Here is a 12,887-nt window from a genome sequence, read left to right as displayed (position 1 = left end):
ATTTGCAGTCTGGGGGGCTAACCACTAAGACATAGTCTCAGACTTTCTGGGTGCAGCATCCGTGGAGGGAGGCACATGCACCTCACCCGGAGAGTGAGAGGGCGACCGCCCCGAGCATGCGCATTAGTGCCTCACCTGCTCACCGACTGCGCGGCGAGGAAGGGCGGGGCGCCACTCGGCCGGCGGGGGCCGGGCTCGACGTCGGTTGCGAGATACGATTGGCTCTGCATAGGGGAGGGGCCCCTCTTCCGGCCGAGGCCGGAAGTAGCTCTCCGCCCTGCTGGTGGGCCATGGAGGCGGTGGCACAGTAGTGCTTGAGGTGTGAGGTTTGCGGGGCGGTGGCCATGGAGGCCGTACTGAACGAGCTGGTTTCTGTGGACGACCTGCTGGTGAGGCCTAACCGGGGGGAAAGGAAAGGGATTCGGACGGGCGGGTCCTGAGGAGAGTCGGGTAGGGGCCAAACCCTCTTTCCAGCATCAGCTTTACCCAGGGAAGCCGAACTACGGCTCCCGGCAGCCTCTGCAGCGTCCGGCTCCTGCCCAGAGGTGCCACTTTGCCCCAGAGGCTAATGGGAGTTGTAGTTTCCTGCGCCACCCCGCCGCAGACTCAAGGCCTGGAGTGTGGCGTGGAAAGACGGACGGGTTCTGGTTGCGAGCAGGAGTTAGGGGGTCAGGGTGCGGATACCTGTTTTTGAGTGCGACCATCACAAAGTTTCAGATATTGCTCACTGATTCCGGCACAGTGCTAAGTGCATTGCAGGCGGTATCTCAACTTTTGTAGCTTTATGAGGTAGGCACTCTTCTTATTCTCGTTTTGCAGATAAGAAAAGGTCCAGACCCGACATGGTGGGGCGGGTTGGGGGAAGCAGCTTCTGACAAGGGACGGCGTGGGCTGTTGTTGAGCCTTCTGACAGCGTGTTTACTGTTCGGCCGCTTGGGGTCAGCTGCTCTAGGAGCGGTGCCTGGAAGCGCCACCAGGTGGCATCTCCGCTCGGTACCACAGGGGGAGGGGAGCGGAAGGAGGACTGTCCGAGGAGACAGCCTGCCGCTAAAAGCAGAGTGCGTGGGTCCGAGGGATGGAGATAGCAGAACCTGGGGTGCCAGGTACCCAGACCTGCGAGGGAAGGGTGACAGAGGCTGGGGAAGATAGAGTGTAACTGGGAAATGGACACCAAGCTCCTGATAGAGAATGGTTCGCACCCTTTCATGTCTAAATGACTCCTCTCCTCTCCTATGGCAGAAGTTTGAAAAGAAATTTCAGTCTGAGAAAGCAGCAGGCTCCGTGTCCAAGAGCACGCAGTTTGAGTATGCCTGGTGCCTGGTGCGAAGCAAGTACAACGATGACATCCGTAAAGGCATTGCACTGCTGGAGGGTGAGGTGCCAGGCTGCCCCACTCTCTCCTTCCCAACTGCCATTGGGGTCTGTCCTCTGCTGCCATTGGCCTCAGTCACTCCCTCCATCTCAAGTGCTGGGATCCTTTTTCAACAGTGGACCCTATAGTACAGTCACCTCACAGTTATTCTCCAGTAACTCACTGCGCTAAAGGGCTGTACTTAGCCTCACTTCTCCCAGCGTCCTTTTGGCTCATTACCACGTCATCATTGTTTTGCCAAAAAGTCAGAGCATGTCAGTCCCCACAGGACTTTGGTGATCTGGTCGTCCTAACCATAAGGAAAGTGGCTTTTCTGAGGTCACACAGCTAGCTGATTAATGACTGAATTGGGACTGGAAGCTCTTCTCTTGTGTGTCTCGGTCCCATGCTCTCTGTCCCCCACTATGGTGCTTATTCAGCAGCTGTTTTTGAGAAGCTTTTGTGCAGGTGGCGTGGAAGACGTGCAGAAGATGGTCCCCCAAACCTGTGAGCAGATACTGCCTTTTTTGATTGGAATCCTATTTCCCGTTGGTTTGGGGTGGGTCACCATTTATCAGAGGCCACAATACTTGACCTTTAAATTTCTCTGTACCCCCATTCTCTCCGTCAGGTAATCATGTGTAAGCAATCAGTGTACTAGCAAAGGACGCCTATTGTAAATCTATAAGACTTAGACTCTTTCTTAATGCAAATAATCTCACCCTATTTGTTTATCTTGCCAATTCAGATTTTTCAGGTTTCCTCTACAGCAGGACACAGCTGTAGAAGAAGTGGTCTCTAAGCGTGGCCAGTCTAGTTGAGGAGACAGTACAGACACTTGGGAAGATTTATAAACACCTGCCAAACCACTTAGCATCAGTTTCTAGTGCATAGGGTACAACTGAGCACATAAGCCTCTGGGGAGTTACTGAATTAAGAGAGTCAGGTGGGGTCATTCAGGGAAGTCTAACTGAAGGTGAGTTTTGAGCTGATTTTTTAACAGGGAGGGAGTGCAAACTTATTTTCAACACTAATCTGGGCAGCAAGCAACTGTAGTGAAAACACACAGCAGATGCCACAACTGAGGAGAGATAGCTTTTGGCTTCTGCAGTGCCTTGATTTGCTTTCAGTTCACTTGGATGAACCAGAGTTGACTGTAGTATTGATACCGGGGTGTTGATCACCAGGGTGTCTGGGCAGCCTGGGCTCACGCTGCCCCAGAGCTCTGACTGGGAAGCCAAGAGTGACCAGAGCTGAAAGGGAGGCTCAGGACAGGGACTTTCTCCTGGGACTCTGTAAGGATTCAGAAAGTGGATGGGGTCTCGAGGACACAAATACTAGAAAGGGGAGAAGCGTTTTCACGTTCTTCCCTCCTCCCCAGAGCTGCTGCCCAAAGGGAGCAAAGAGGAGCAGCGAGATTATGTCTTCTACCTGGCTGTGGGGAACTACCGGCTTAAGGTGAGCAGAGCTCCCTCCTTCCTGTTCCACCCTACTTGGCTGGGCCACAGGACCTTCTCACTTCTCTCCTCCAGGGTAGAGCCCTGGCCATCACGAAGGCTGAAGAGGGCAGTAGCGGGGGTGGAGTGGGGTGGGGGTGTTGGGTACAGAGGTGAGGGGTGATAGCAGGTCAGGACACTGGGGGAAGGTGAGGGATGGGATCAGGGCGCCGAGGGTGTGGGGAGCAAGGTGACGTCAGGATTGAGGTGCAGCCCCAAGCCTTGGGTTGTTATCTCCCCCAGCTTATCACCCCCACACAGTTGGGGTTGTTTGTGGACTCTACTCCATTGGGTGGGGCTGGAGTGAGGGAGGGGTGGAGGGAGGGGCCCTGGGCAAGTGAAGGGAAGGCCCCTCCATGGGCAGGAGCAGTGATGGGGTACTGAGGAGGGGTGTGTCTTCCCCGAGTGTAGGAATATGAAAAGGCCCTAAAGTATGTGCGAGGGCTGCTGCAGACAGAGCCCCAGAACAACCAGGCCAAGGAACTGGAACGGCTCATTGATAAGGCCATGAAGAAAGGTGAATGCCTTCATCTCTGCCCTTCTCCCTCCATTCCCCAGCCTCCTGTTTCCCCAGCCCCCATCATCCCCAGGTCCCTCTCACTCTTTGTTAAGCCCTCTTCCTTCCCCCATGCCTGGTCCCTCCGGTCTCTCTTTAAATGACCCGCCTCCAAGAAGTTCCTCCTCAAAGCCCCAGAAGCCCTCTCTCCAACCCTTGGAGTCCCTCACCCTGTGACTCCAGGAGGAGAGGCACACTTTCTGTTGATGAGCAGCGGGCAGGGAGAAGATGGTGGCCAGGGTCCCTACGAGGGTGGGGCTGGGCTCCTGACAGTCTCGCTTTTCCTTTCCCCAGATGGACTAGTGGGCATGGCCATTGTTGGAGGCATGGCCCTGGGTGTAGCGGGACTGGCTGGACTCATCGGATTTGCTGTGTCCAAGTCCAAATCCTGAATGGGACTGCACCTCTGCCTCTGCCCAGGGATCCGTGGGAGCCCGTGGAGGACACTTGAAGAGGGGCCCATCCATTCTCACTGTCCCTTTCTTCTCCTGCACCCGTCGCTGTCCTCTGTGGCCTTCAACCTCCTCTCGCCTGAGACCTGTCCTTTAGCCCCAAATCATGTGCTTTGGGATGAGTGTAAATAAAGTTGGGCCTTGGCTTGGGAACTGTGTCCTTGTTGAGGAAGGAGTGGGTTCCCTTGGGCCCGGAGGTGGGGGTCACATGTGGTCCTTTCCTGCTCTCCTGCCCCTACCCTCCAGGCTGGTGTGGGGTTCTTTGTCCACCAAACTGCCCAGGCCCCACACCCTTCCTTCCTCCCTTCCCCAAAGCCACATCCTTGAGCAGTGGTAGGCAGCACGGGGACATGGCCTTTGCATGGCCCCAGAATCCTGGGAGGAAGCAGTGACTGGAGGTGGGTAGGGCAGAGCTGAGGGGATAGGCTGGGATTTATGTCTCCCGTCTCCTCTGACCCACTCAGCTGCCTCTTAGTGCATGGAGTTTTCCACACCAGGGGGCCCCCCACTCAGTTTCCTCCAAAACCCCCACCCTTCCCTCTATTTGTCTTCCTGCGTCCTCCTCCTCCTTCCCTATTTGTCTCCTTAGGGGAGGGGGCCGCTGGTGGGGGGAAGGAAACGGAGTAGCGGGGGTCTTGGGAGAGGTGAGAAACTCAGGACGCCCGGGCTGTAGACGGAAGGTCAGGGCCCAGTCGACACCTGGCCTGCTTTGCCCCACACCTGCCTGTTCCAGGCTCGGTGTGGGCCTGTCTTGCTTCACTGCATACCTCTCGTTCCACAGCCAAGCCAGCCCAGCTGGTGCGGGGTTTGGGGGGAGGAGTCTGACAAGGGGAAGGGGGGCATGGGGGTTACACTTCACCAGCTCAGTGATGTCCTGTGTGACTGCCTGGGTGTAGGATCAGCCCCTCAGAGACAGCCCCAGCCACACTTGCCAGAAGAGAACCAGAGCAATCCCGGCTGTGGCCTTGGGGTGGGAAATGAGACCGTCTACACCAGGACAGGTGCTCGGCCTTGGCTTGGGGTGGGAACCCAGAAGTTTCTAATCTGTCAGAATTAATAAAGCTGGTGACAGTTCTGATAATCCTAAGCTGCTTGAATTAGCCACAGGATCACATTCTTGGCCTGTGATTTATCCCCCTTGGGGCCCCTTGGCAGCAGGTTCAAGCTCATTGCTTGATCAAAGATCAATTGCTTGATCAAAGAGTCAAAGATCAACCCTGCAAGGGGGGAAATTCAAGTTCAGGAAGTTGAAGTTGAGAGGTAAGCAGCCCCTGGAGGCCTCACCCTGGGCCTGTAGCACCCAAGCCCAGGCCGCTCACCGAAGAGCGAGCAGCTGACCTGCGGGGCGCTTTGATCTCTGGTCACGGTTATTACAACCTAGGAGGTGAGGAAGTTCACAGAAGCAGAAGCGAGCTCCAGCTGCACGCCCGCGGCACTCTGGAAAATGACAGGGCCTGCTGGAGTCCAGGTTGGTTGGACTGCAGAGCCGTGGGTTTCTCCCAGAGACCCCATTCCCTTACTCAACTTAATCCTCCTGGAGACTCAAACGCCCCAACCCCTAGGTCTGTGAGTCTCTTGAATTCTCACCAACATCCAGAGCAGGGTCTCTGGTCCCTGGATCCTTCCCCCACCAAAGGCTGCAGTGGTCATTCCCTGTCTCTCCCTGACTCTTGTCTCTCAGCCACCTTCTCTCTCCTTGTCCCTCTTATTCCATTCTCTGGCTCCTGATGAAAGCTGAGTCAGAGACAGACGCTTCCCCTTGACTCCCAGTGCCTCCCATGGGGGCCCCTCCTTGGCTGCATCCGTTAGTCACTCCCCCCACCCTTGTGGGGCGGGAGCCCAGGGCAGCCTGGAGGCTGGGGGGAGGGGGTGGACTTTTGGCCCATTCCGTTTATTCCCTCCATCGCCTCGTCAACAGCTGCCGTGCACTCTTGGCTCATTCCTCTGACCGACCTGCGGGGAAGCGGCGAGACCCAGAGGGAAGGAGACAGAAACTGGGAGACAGACCTCCTGTGGGGAAGCGGAGAGACCCAGAGGGAAGGAGACAGAAACCGGGAGGCAGACCAGAGCCGAGGCTGAAGGAGAGGCTGCAGGTGGCCTTCTGCCCTCCCCCTCCCTCATTCTCCCCCGCCTGCCTTAACAGCCCTCCTTAGCCAAAGCCCCTTCACGTTCCTCCTGGGCTCAGCCCCTTCCTCTCTCTGGGGCCCCAGGCGCCCCTCGGGGCCTGCGTCCCACCATGTCGGTGGCTGTGGAGATCTTCGGCTTCTTCATGGCAGCCCTGGGGCTGCTGATGCTGGGGGTGACCCTGCCGAACAGCTACTGGCGAGTGTCCACCGTCCACGGGAACGTCATCACCACCAACACCATCTTTGAGAACCTCTGGTATAGCTGTGCCACCGACTCCCTGGGAGTCTACAACTGCTGGGAATTCCCGTCCATGCTGGCCCTCTCTGGTAGGGCCGGGGAGAGCCGTGGGAGGAGAGGGAAGCGGGAGGTGGGAGGGAGCCCCGAGGAGGGTGGGTGCTGCCTGTGGTCGGTCTGGGGCACCGTGTGGATGAGGGAGGCCTCAGCAAGCTCGGAGACCTGGGCTCCTGCAGCCGGGAGTGCTGGGGGCAGCCCCCCCGGACTCGAACTGCTCAGGAGACCTTGTCACACGTGGCCCCCTGCCCTAATGTGACACTGTGCCTCCATGGTTACAAGTGCAGGTACCGGGGTCAGACTGCTGGTACAATGCCTGCCGTTTACTAGCTCTGTGTCTCGGGCAGGTGATAAAAGATCTTCCTCTGTCCCGTTTGTAAAATATGCGTCATAATAGCACCGGTCAGAGGGTGGTCGTGAGGAGTATGTGAGATAAACCTGCAGAACGTTACATGATGTTAGCGTCTCTGTGCGCTCAGCCCCTCTGAGCACTTCAGTTCTGGGGTGGCTTGCTGGGAGTGTGGGCTGAAGAGGAGGCCGCATCTCGGATTCTTGGGGGTTGAGACACTTGCAGCTCTAGCAGGCTCCCCAGGCCTCCCCTGGGCATTGGCCTCGCTCTCACGGCGAGCTCTAAAGGGCTGTTTTAAAGGAAGTCTTGCCGTAGGTCTCAGCGTCTACTGTAAGCAGGTGGGGGCGAGGTTCAGGGTGCTCGGGGCAGTGTATTTTTTTGAGGTTCCTGGTGGGCTGGAGCCTACAGCTCTTTTGGCCCAGAAAGGCTCTCCCTGGTGGCTGTTGCATCTTCCTGCTTCCTGCTCATCCTGTGAGTGTCGCCCCCCATCATCCCCCAGGGGAGTCTCCCTTCAGTGTGCCCTAGGCCCAGCTAAGAGGGGATGACCAGGAAGCCCATACGCCATGGCTCCCAAGCCCTCACTGGGTGCTCCCAGAGCCATCGTGCTCTTCCAGGCCCCTCTGGCAGGTGCCACGCAGTGGGGGAAGGAACTGAGACCGACACTCCACAAAATTGCTTAAGATGCTCTAAGCAATTAGGGGGTCTGAGGCAGCTGCAGGGGCTTCATGCTTTCACTCTTCTCTCCAGGACTACTGTTAGCAATGCAGGTGCCCCCCCAAAAACCCCTATAGAAGCTGAGTACGGTCTGGGCCAGAAGCTGAGAAGGCTGGGTGGCCAGAAGGGACATTGGAGGCAGCCAGCTCAGCAACCCTGGCTATCTCCACCTCACTTACCCCTCAACCACACCAGGGGGTGAGGAGGCGCCTCTGCTGTGAGCCTGTTCACTCGAGAGGCCACCCCCCCCCGGAACTGCTGCACTGGCCTGAGAGAGGACATGAGCACGCATGGAAGACGGGGAGGCAAGAGCGTGCTTGAGCAGGAAGGGCAGAGAGGGCAGCTGCCCAGCACTGAGGGTCATCTGGGGTCCAGGCGTTCTGCTGGGCACTCCACACACCCCATTTCAGTGCTGTTTACAACAGCCCTGCTGTCGAGGGTGTTAGGAACCTCATCTTACAGAAGCTGGAAAACTGCAGGGTCAGCTTGACCTGCCCGAGCCACAAAGATGGTGGGGGCTGGAGTCCAGACGTGCGTGTCTCAGTCCAGGGCCAGCGGGTCTTCCAAGGCGGATTTTGGGCCTAAGAGGGGTCCTGACTGGCATTGATTCGCTCCCACGGTTCAGCGCATGCGCTTAATAATCGCCCTTTGTCTACCAGAGCTACCTGGGGATTCAGGGCTGGTCTGCCCAGGTGGAGGGGGGTCGACGGATGGGTGGGAAAGGATATGGGGCCAGGGGGAGAGGCGGGAAATGTGGAGGGAGTGGCTGGGAGTGAGAAAGGCTCCCAGAGAACTTTGTTCCTCCTCCTATCTACCCCTCAACTCTGCACCACTTCACATCCTCCTGGCAGGGACCCAGCCTTTCCCCTTCAGCACCAGTGGCACTGCCCCACCCGGGGAAGGGGTGCAAGGTCCTTGGAAGCGCTTGGCAACTATCAAGAGAAGGGGGAAGGGAGCCAGCTATTTATTTCCTTAAGCTTTGAGAAAGGGGAAACTGAGGCACTGAAAGCATATGAGCTAGACTGACTTGGATTGGTCCTGGGCCCAGGTATCCCACCTCCCAGATCAGAAAGTGCCCTCGACCTAGTGACCCATAGGCCACTGCTGCCCCCTGTTGGCCACTCCAGGAGGAAGCGCAGTTCAGGATGTCCAGCACTCTGCTAGGCACTGGGTGGGAACTGGAAAGGAGGCAGGTGTGGGGAAGGGGCTGGAGGAGCTCAGGGGCATTCTCCGTGACACACGGCAGAGCACGGTGGGTCATCTAACAGAGCGGTGGTTCTCGCACAGGGGCGATTTTGCCCCGCGTGGTCATTTGACAATGTCTATAGACATTTTGATTGTCCCGCTTAGGGGGATTGCTACTGATTCTAGCCAAGGATGCTGCTAAACATCCTACAGTGCAGAGGACAACCCCCCAGAACAAAGCATTATGCAGCCAAAGTGTCAGTAGTGCTAAGCAGAAGCCCTGTAACGGAGGTGGAGGTAGAGGTGAAGTGCGCAGGTTCAGCAGGGCGGGGCCGGAGGAGCTGAGACTCTTTGAGAGTGAGGTGAGCTTCTGGGCAGGAGGGGCGTGGATGGAGGCTGGATGGAGCCCCAAGGGGAAGGAGAGGACTTGAGGGCTTTTAGGGACTGAGACCTGGCAAGGGCTGGAAGGGGCTGGCTCTGTTGTAGAGGGGGAGGGGAGACGGAGGGGGAAGGGCTGGACCAGGGACCAATGGCTGCACCCCACCTCCCCAGGGTACATCCAGGCCTGCCGGGCGCTCATGATCACTGCCATCCTCCTGGGCTTCCTTGGCCTCTTCCTAGGCATGCTGGGGCTGCGCTGCACAAACATTGGTGGCATAGAGCTCTCCAGGAAGGCCAAGCTGGCGGCCACCGCAGGGGCCCTACACATACTGGCTGGTAATTGGGGGAAGGTGATGGGTGGGCCCTGCGTTGTGGTGGGGGGGTTGGGGGTGGCCCCCGGCAGCAGACCCCAGGGCTCTCTGTCATCTCCAGCTCCCCACTCCTGGCATTTGCCTAACCTGCCCCTTTGCATTGACACCTGCCCTCCCATGCTCAGCTCTTCCCTCTCTCCCTGCTCTCCCCAGCTGCACCCACATTCACCAAATCCCTTGGCTACAAATCAGTCCGTTAGCAATGTTTCTTGAGCCCCCACTAGGAGCCAGGCATGAGCGAGGTGTGGGAGGGACTCCAAAGAGTGAGAGTGAATGTCTCCAGAGCTTACAGCCTGGCTGGGAAGACCAGAGCCAGGATGTGCGGGCACACACAGACACACACACATACTGCGCACAATAACAATACTATGTGACTTGCAATCTCTTTTCATTTTGCAAAAACATTTCTGCACACATCACCTCACATCAATCCTGTGAGGTAGGGTGGTCTTATCCTGTTCTCCGGATATGGAAACAGGCTCAGAAAGGTCAGGTGGCTTACTGGAGGACAAGCCCCCAGGGAGTGGCGAGGCTGGTCCTGCAGTCCGGAAGTCTGGCTGGCTTCAGGCCTTCATGCACTGAGTGGCAAAGGCGTGCCACAGGCTCTGAGGGCTTTGGGAGGCTGAAGGAAAGGAGCACCAGGGCAGGCAGGGCCGGTCTGGGAAGACTGCTTAGGCTTTCGAGGATGGGTAGGACTTCGATGGGGTGGATTTTAAGTTATCAAGGCGCTAGAGGTAGGAATGAACAAGGCAGGTCTGGGACAAAGGGGGGCAAGGAGGGCTGAGGAGCAGAGTGTGGGAGATAGACAGGAAGGGTGGGCTGCAGCTGGGTCCTGGGTGCTGGACTGACGAGCTTTCAGTGGACCCTAGGAAACAGAAGGGTCATGAGCTGGGGAGGGGCAAAGAAAGGAATGGAAGGAAACTCGCTCTGGGCCTTGATGCCTAGGGCGCCGGTACGGGCCTCCTCTCCCTCCCCCAGGTGTCTGTGGGATGGTGGCCATCTCCTGGTACGCCTTCAACATCACCCAGGACTTCTTCAACCCCTCCTATCAAGGAACCAAGTGAGTATGGGAGACCCACCCTCGAGGGCAGTGGGTGGGACTCGGCCCCATCCCCCGAGCTAGCGACGTCCCCTGGCCGTCTTGTTCCCCAGGTACGAGCTGGGCCCCGCCCTCTACCTGGGCTGGAGCGCCTCCCTGCTCGCCATCCTGGGCGGCGCCTGCCTCTGCGCCCACTGCTGCTGCGCCCCCAAAGAGGACCCCGCCGCCAGGTAAGGGGGGGCGAGGGGCGGGGGCGGGGGGTGGGCGAGGGCCGCACCTCCCACTGACCAGGCCTCCCCGCCAGGGCCCGGCTTCCCTACAAGGCCTCCGCGCTGCGGTCCGCCAGCCTCTCCGCCCGCCTGTCCCCCGCGGCCGCGGATGAAGACGACAGCAGCTTTGGCAAATACGGCAAAAACGCTTACGTGTAGGAGGCCTGGCGTGTGGACCCCATTCCCTTCCCACTGCCCGCAGCGGAGAGAGGTCTCCGGAGCCCCGGGCTGCAGGCGCGGGCCCACGCCCCTTGGCACAACCTCAGGGGCAAACCACGCCCCAGGCCCCGCCCCGTGCCCGGAAGCCACGCCCAACTGACCGCACCTCAGGCCCAGTCTTGGGTCGATGCTCCGCCCGGGACACGCCGCCTTCGTCTGGCCAAGAACCCGCCTCCTGAGAACTCACCTCGGAGTCCTAAGGTCGGACCCGTCTTTATCTTCTGAGCCTGGGATCTGGGTGGTTAAGGGGCAGAGCTGTCCCCGCGTGTTTGTAATCTATATAAATACATACATAAATAAATTTGTATTGTGAACTGTCCAGGGGTTGAGGGTGTCATGAAGGGGCTGGCCAAGCAAGGGTGGCTGGGGCAGCACCCAAGGCCATCTCAGGTCTTGGACTCCAGACTGTCACATGTCACTCTCTCCACTGCCTTTGAACTGTCTCATTCAGCAAGAGAGGAGGGGTGGCAAGTGATTTCTGTTATAATTACTGTGTGGCTCTGTTATAATTACTGATAAGAGTCATCAAGGACCAGATACAGGAAGACCAAGCTCTGGGAAACTAAAAATAGCAGATACTCCCCGGCCAGCCTGAGACAAGTCACTCCTCTACGGCTGGCCTCTCTCGCCGCTGTACAAGGAGACAGTTGGTCTGGAGCAGAGTGTCTTTACCTGGGCCTGAGAGCGGACATTTGAAATTGATGAGCCCTTTGAAGCTGTGCATCAAATCAGCCGGGTCTGGTGCAGGTACATTTTTCTGGGGAAGGTTCAATAGCTTCCAGAAAAGGCTCTGAAGGTCTATTCACAGAGGCTGTCATATCAGTGGGGTGTGTGTGACTTGATGGTGTTCAGCTCAGACATGGCGCTGGGTCATGGGCAGGCTTGGCAAGGCCTGGTGGGTACTGAGCAGAGCTGGTACCCACGAGAGACAGGAAAATGAGGCCACGAGAAAGAAGCCTGATGTCCAGTGGGAGGAGGGGACAGGGCCCTATCCTGGTCCCTGTCTGCTGCAGGGCCAACCATGGTGACCAGCTACTTGGGGGCAGCTGGGTTCTGACCTCAGTCTCCTCCTCTTTCTCTTTCATGCCATCCGCCCACCAGCACTGACTCTGCCCTGGGGTGCAGAGACTCCCACATCTGCTTCTTAACTGGGCCCAAGCTTCAGAAGTACATGTACCCCCTTGGTGTGTTTTCACCGGGCTGGACAAATTCATCAAATTCATCCCTTTGCCTCCAAAGCCACAGTTCCTGTCATTCTTGTTACCAGCATTGCCAACCTCTCAGTCGCAGATTGACAACCTCAGTCATCTCTGGCTTCTCCCTTCATTTCCCTCCACCGTCTCCTCCCTCAGCTGCCAAATCCTACTGACTCTCCCTCCACGGTGTTCTTCACATCCACCTACACCTCTCCCTTCTCCCCTGCCTGGTTCTGGGTCAGGCCCTCATCCTCTCTTACCTCGGATTCGTCAGGATTACCCTAATTGAGCTTGTCACTCCATCTTTCTAGTCCATTCCATGTCCTTCTACTGGAGCACCATTCACTGTCCCACCCTGGCAGCTCTGTGGTGCCTCAGAAAAAAAGCCCAAGATAATTGAGACCTTGACACACTGCCTGGCCCTAGACCACCTCCCTACCCCCATTTCTTATCCCTCCTCTGTACAACTGTGCTCTCCCAGCAAACCGCATTGCTCACCAGCCTTGGACACACATGTCAGGGCTTCCTACTGGGCTCCACCCAGAAACACTTGTGCTTTCTGAGCTGTTCTCTACATAAAGGGTTCCATGGCCAAGTTCTGCGAAAATCTCTATATCCTACCCCGCCCCCATGCTCTGCTTTTGTAGTTTGTGGATGTCCCATGGCCAAGTCCAAAGTCCACATGGAAGGGACTGCACAAGAGCGTGGACACTGGGAGGCGCGTCCCACGGGGGGCCCTTGGTGTAACGATCTCCCGCAAGTACTGGGCCTGGGACTCGCATGGTTAGCACACCGATGGTGGTTTCTCTCTCCAAGATGAGACACACTCCTTAAAATGTGTCTTACAATTCTGAAAGGCGTGAAAGCTCCACAGGGATGCCTGTGCCCCCA

General features: G+C 57.6%; 2 protein-coding genes across 4 annotated transcripts; both read left to right on the top strand.

Moving 5' to 3' along the window:
* Positions 1–246: 246 nt before the first annotated feature.
* FIS1 (fission, mitochondrial 1) lies at positions 247–4,008 on the top strand. The gene is made up of 5 exons (XM_004442152.3): positions 247–389; positions 1,240–1,372; positions 2,733–2,809; positions 3,259–3,364; positions 3,698–4,008. Exons 1-5 carry the CDS (start codon positions 345–347, stop codon positions 3,793–3,795), a joined length of 459 nt encoding a protein of 152 aa, XP_004442209.1. The 5' UTR covers positions 247–344; the 3' UTR covers positions 3,796–4,008.
* A 699-nt stretch (positions 4,009–4,707) lies between these two features.
* CLDN15 (claudin 15) lies at positions 4,708–11,119 on the top strand. Of its 3 annotated transcripts, none has more exons than XM_087417687.1 (7): positions 4,708–5,323; positions 5,774–5,948; positions 6,066–6,237; positions 9,074–9,238; positions 10,252–10,333; positions 10,426–10,542; positions 10,617–11,119. In XM_087417687.1, the coding sequence occupies exons 3-7, from the start codon at positions 6,092–6,094 to the stop codon at positions 10,692–10,694; spliced, it is 588 nt and encodes a 195-aa protein (XP_087273813.1). In that variant the 5' UTR covers positions 4,708–5,323; positions 5,774–5,948; positions 6,066–6,091; the 3' UTR covers positions 10,695–11,119. The 3 variants fall into 3 exon arrangements, with proteins under 3 accessions (XP_087273813.1, XP_087273812.1, XP_004442210.1); XM_087417686.1 differs by having other exon boundaries at positions 6,066–6,308; XM_004442153.3 differs by lacking the exon at positions 4,708–5,323 and having other exon boundaries at positions 5,932–6,308.
* Positions 11,120–12,887: the final 1,768 nt, after the last annotated feature.

This window comes from Ceratotherium simum, chromosome 26, assembly GCF_057802395.1.
Source record: "Ceratotherium simum simum isolate JZ-2026a chromosome 26, ASM5780239v1, whole genome shotgun sequence".
Taxonomy (NCBI): Eukaryota; Metazoa; Chordata; class Mammalia; order Perissodactyla; family Rhinocerotidae; genus Ceratotherium; species Ceratotherium simum.
Note: the sequence above shows the minus strand (reverse complement) of the source record. Positions and strands in the feature narration are given on the sequence as shown.

What these genes read in the sequence shown, in the direction of transcription:
- FIS1 (XM_004442152.3), top strand. Translation starts at nt 345, where the DNA reads ATGGAGGCCGTACTGAACGAGCTGGTTTCTGTGGACGACCTGCTG. An exon ending in TTTCTGTGGACGACCTGCTG is followed by an intron (nt 390 to 1,239) that starts GTGAGGCCTAAC and finishes CTCCTATGGCAG; the next exon opens with AAGTTTGAAAAGAAATTTCA. An exon ending in AGGCATTGCACTGCTGGAGG is followed by an intron (nt 1,373 to 2,732) that starts GTGAGGTGCCAG and finishes CCTCCTCCCCAG; the next exon opens with AGCTGCTGCCCAAAGGGAGC.
- CLDN15 (XM_087417686.1), top strand. Translation starts at nt 6,092, where the DNA reads ATGTCGGTGGCTGTGGAGATCTTCGGCTTCTTCATGGCAGCCCTGGGG. An exon ending in GTCCATGCTGGCCCTCTCTG is followed by an intron (nt 6,309 to 9,073) that starts GTAGGGCCGGGG and finishes CCACCTCCCCAG; the next exon opens with GGTACATCCAGGCCTGCCGG. An exon ending in AAAGAGGACCCCGCCGCCAG is followed by an intron (nt 10,543 to 10,616) that starts GTAAGGGGGGGC and finishes CCTCCCCGCCAG; the next exon opens with GGCCCGGCTTCCCTACAAGG.